This window comes from Condylura cristata, unplaced genomic scaffold (assembly GCF_000260355.1).
Source record: "Condylura cristata isolate star-nosed mole 26May11 unplaced genomic scaffold, ConCri1.0 scaffold00070, whole genome shotgun sequence".
NCBI lineage: Eukaryota > Metazoa > Chordata > Mammalia > Eulipotyphla > Talpidae > Condylura > Condylura cristata.
Genome location: NW_004567171.1, coordinates 494,009 through 496,241, shown reverse-complemented (window position 1 = coordinate 496,241; position 2,233 = coordinate 494,009). Strand labels below are relative to the sequence as shown.

At 73.3% G+C, this 2,233-nt stretch overlaps 1 protein-coding gene across 1 annotated transcript in view; it reads right to left on the bottom strand.

Moving 5' to 3' along the window:
- The window catches only part of CTDP1 (CTD (carboxy-terminal domain, RNA polymerase II, polypeptide A) phosphatase, subunit 1), a 6,375-nt gene extending 4,769 nt beyond the window's left edge, over positions 1-1,606 (bottom strand). Inside the window, exons 1-4 of the mRNA XM_012734783.1 lie at positions 1,065-1,606; positions 772-865; positions 363-491; positions 123-237 (exon numbers count right to left, since the gene is read on the bottom strand). Of these exons, the coding sequence (XP_012590237.1) occupies positions 123-237; positions 363-491; positions 772-865; positions 1,065-1,105 (379 nt within the window). The 5' untranslated portion in view covers positions 1,106-1,606. The remainder of the gene's footprint in view (positions 1-122; positions 238-362; positions 492-771; positions 866-1,064) is intronic.
- Positions 1,607-2,233: the final 627 nt, after the last annotated feature.

Here is a 2,233-nt window from a genome sequence, read left to right as displayed (position 1 = left end):
GGGCCGGCCGGCGTGGACGCGAGCAGCGCCGCGGGGTGACCAGCCGGCCTCCGTAGAGAGGTGAGCGGCCCCTCCACCCTGCGGCGGCCACGGGTGAGGGGCTGAGCTCATCAAGCCAGCACGATGCGGCCATCGAGGACTGAGACGGCCCCGGGGCAGATGCCGCCTGGGCGTGGAGGGTGAGAGCACAGGGCCTCCCAGGCCCGCTCCTTCCTGAGGCGCCTCGGGCACCGGGGGCTGGGGGGCGGGGTGCCGTCAACAGCAGGGGCCCCCAGGGCCCAGGTGGTAAGCCGGCGCGGCAGGCCCTGGACCGGCCTCCAGCCTGCCCATCCCTAGACGTGCCCTGCCCGGGTGCCGCCTACCCTGTTGGACATCTGTGGGCAGCGCTGCTCGGTGGTGTGGATCAGCGTCTGGTCCAGGTCCACCATGAGCACGAGCTTCCGGTCCCGGTGCAGCCTCTGCTGGTCCTCCCGGCCGAGGCGCTCAGCTTGCTGCGGGACAGGGCAGGTGAAGGGCGCGGCCCCGGCAGCGAGCGGGTATGGGCACAGCGAGCAGGCCACGCCAGACCCATCTCAGGCTCCGAGTGGTGCAGCCCCCAGACGTGGCCGGCCGGTCCCAGCCACTGAGCGGTGGGGGAAGGCGTGGGGTACAGGACCCCCCACCCACAACGACCCCCCCCCCCCGTGGGCCGAGCGTCCGGGGGCTGTTAATGCTGGGAAGCACCGGGCTCCACCGGGACCCTGCGTGCGGCCCGCCGGCCCCGGGACTCACCTCGCAGCTCACCATCAGCTCGGGGACGCTGTGCACCATGGACACGGTGGCCGTGGACAGTGGTGCCTGCTGTTTCCCATCCTTGCTCTGCAGCCTGGGGTGAGAGGGGCACACAGCGGGTGTGGTGCTGGGGGCACCGCATGGGCGGGGCAGGCCAGGCCCAGCCTGCTGGGGGGCAGGGTCAGGGCCTGGCGAGGGGATGGACGGTTGCAGCAAACCCCTCCCGCTCGAGCCCAGGTGGGCCCCGAGTCCCCTGGGCCAGAGGAGGGCAGAGGGCGGACACGGGCACTCACTGGGTCAGGTCCTGTCCGCACTCGGCACACAGGCCCTTCATGACTACCGGGTGGCTGCAACCCTCCAGGCGCAGCAGGACGGCCCTGCGGGAGGGACACGGTCAGTAGCAGCAGACCTGCGACACTGGCCATGGGACGGCAGCTCTGGCCCGAGGCTCTCAGCGACTGTCCTTGGCGGCCCTTCTTGCCCTGAGACGTGGCTCCCATTGAGGGAGGGCGCCCAGCTGTAGCCCGGGAGGTGCACAGCCACCTGCACTGGGGTGCTGAGCCCCCAGCTCCCCAGAAGGGGGGCGATGGACCCCCGCCCGAGCAGGCAGCTTCCGACCACGGGAGGCTCCAGAGGCCTGGCGCTCCCACCCTCTGCCCAGCGTTGCTGGCTGGACGAGGCTGACAACTGTCTGAATGCTGTGCTGGGTCCGGGGCCTCCCCGCCTAGGTCAGGCGCTGAGCCGGGGCCACCTCAAGCGTCCTCCGGTGTCCACCGTCGCCCCCTGGACCATGTCGTTTTCTAAACCTGAGAGGCAGGAAGCTGCCGGGAGACGCACCCCGGCCTTCGCCCCACGTGCCGGGCGCCCCACCCCATGCGCACGGCAGCCAGCCACAGCCCCCGACATCGCCCGGCAGTGACCAGAGCGTGGGGGCGGGGCACCGCTGGCCCACGCCGCCTGGCCAGGTGCCTCCCGCCAAGCAGCCCTGACCCTTGCGCACGGGGCAGCAGGGGGTGGCAGCCCCGCCCTCCAGGCCCCACCTCCTGCTATGTGGGGGGGTAGAGGCCCTGCCGCTCCCAGGGGCCCAGGCCGCAACTCCAGCGCAGGCCAGGACTAGGGTCAGGGTCAGGGTCCCCCGACGCACGGGCAAAGGGAACTGCAGAGCGTCAGGGCCCAGGGGGACGCCAGCCCCGCCCCTCTGAGGGAGCCCCGGCCAGGCCAGCGCCGCCCACCGTGTCCCACGGGCGCACCCCAACACCCCGCGGGCAGACGCTCAGCGCCAGCGCCAGCGCGGGGCGCAGGGACAGGGGCAGGGGCAGGGCCGGGGGCTAGAAGGGGCTGAGCCCCGCGGCCAGGGGGCGCCACATCGCGCGCTCAGCAGCCCTAGCCCGGCCCGACGCCACGACAGCGCCAGGGTGACCCGTGTCAACCCAGCCCCGGAGCCCCCGGCAGCCACGAGGCC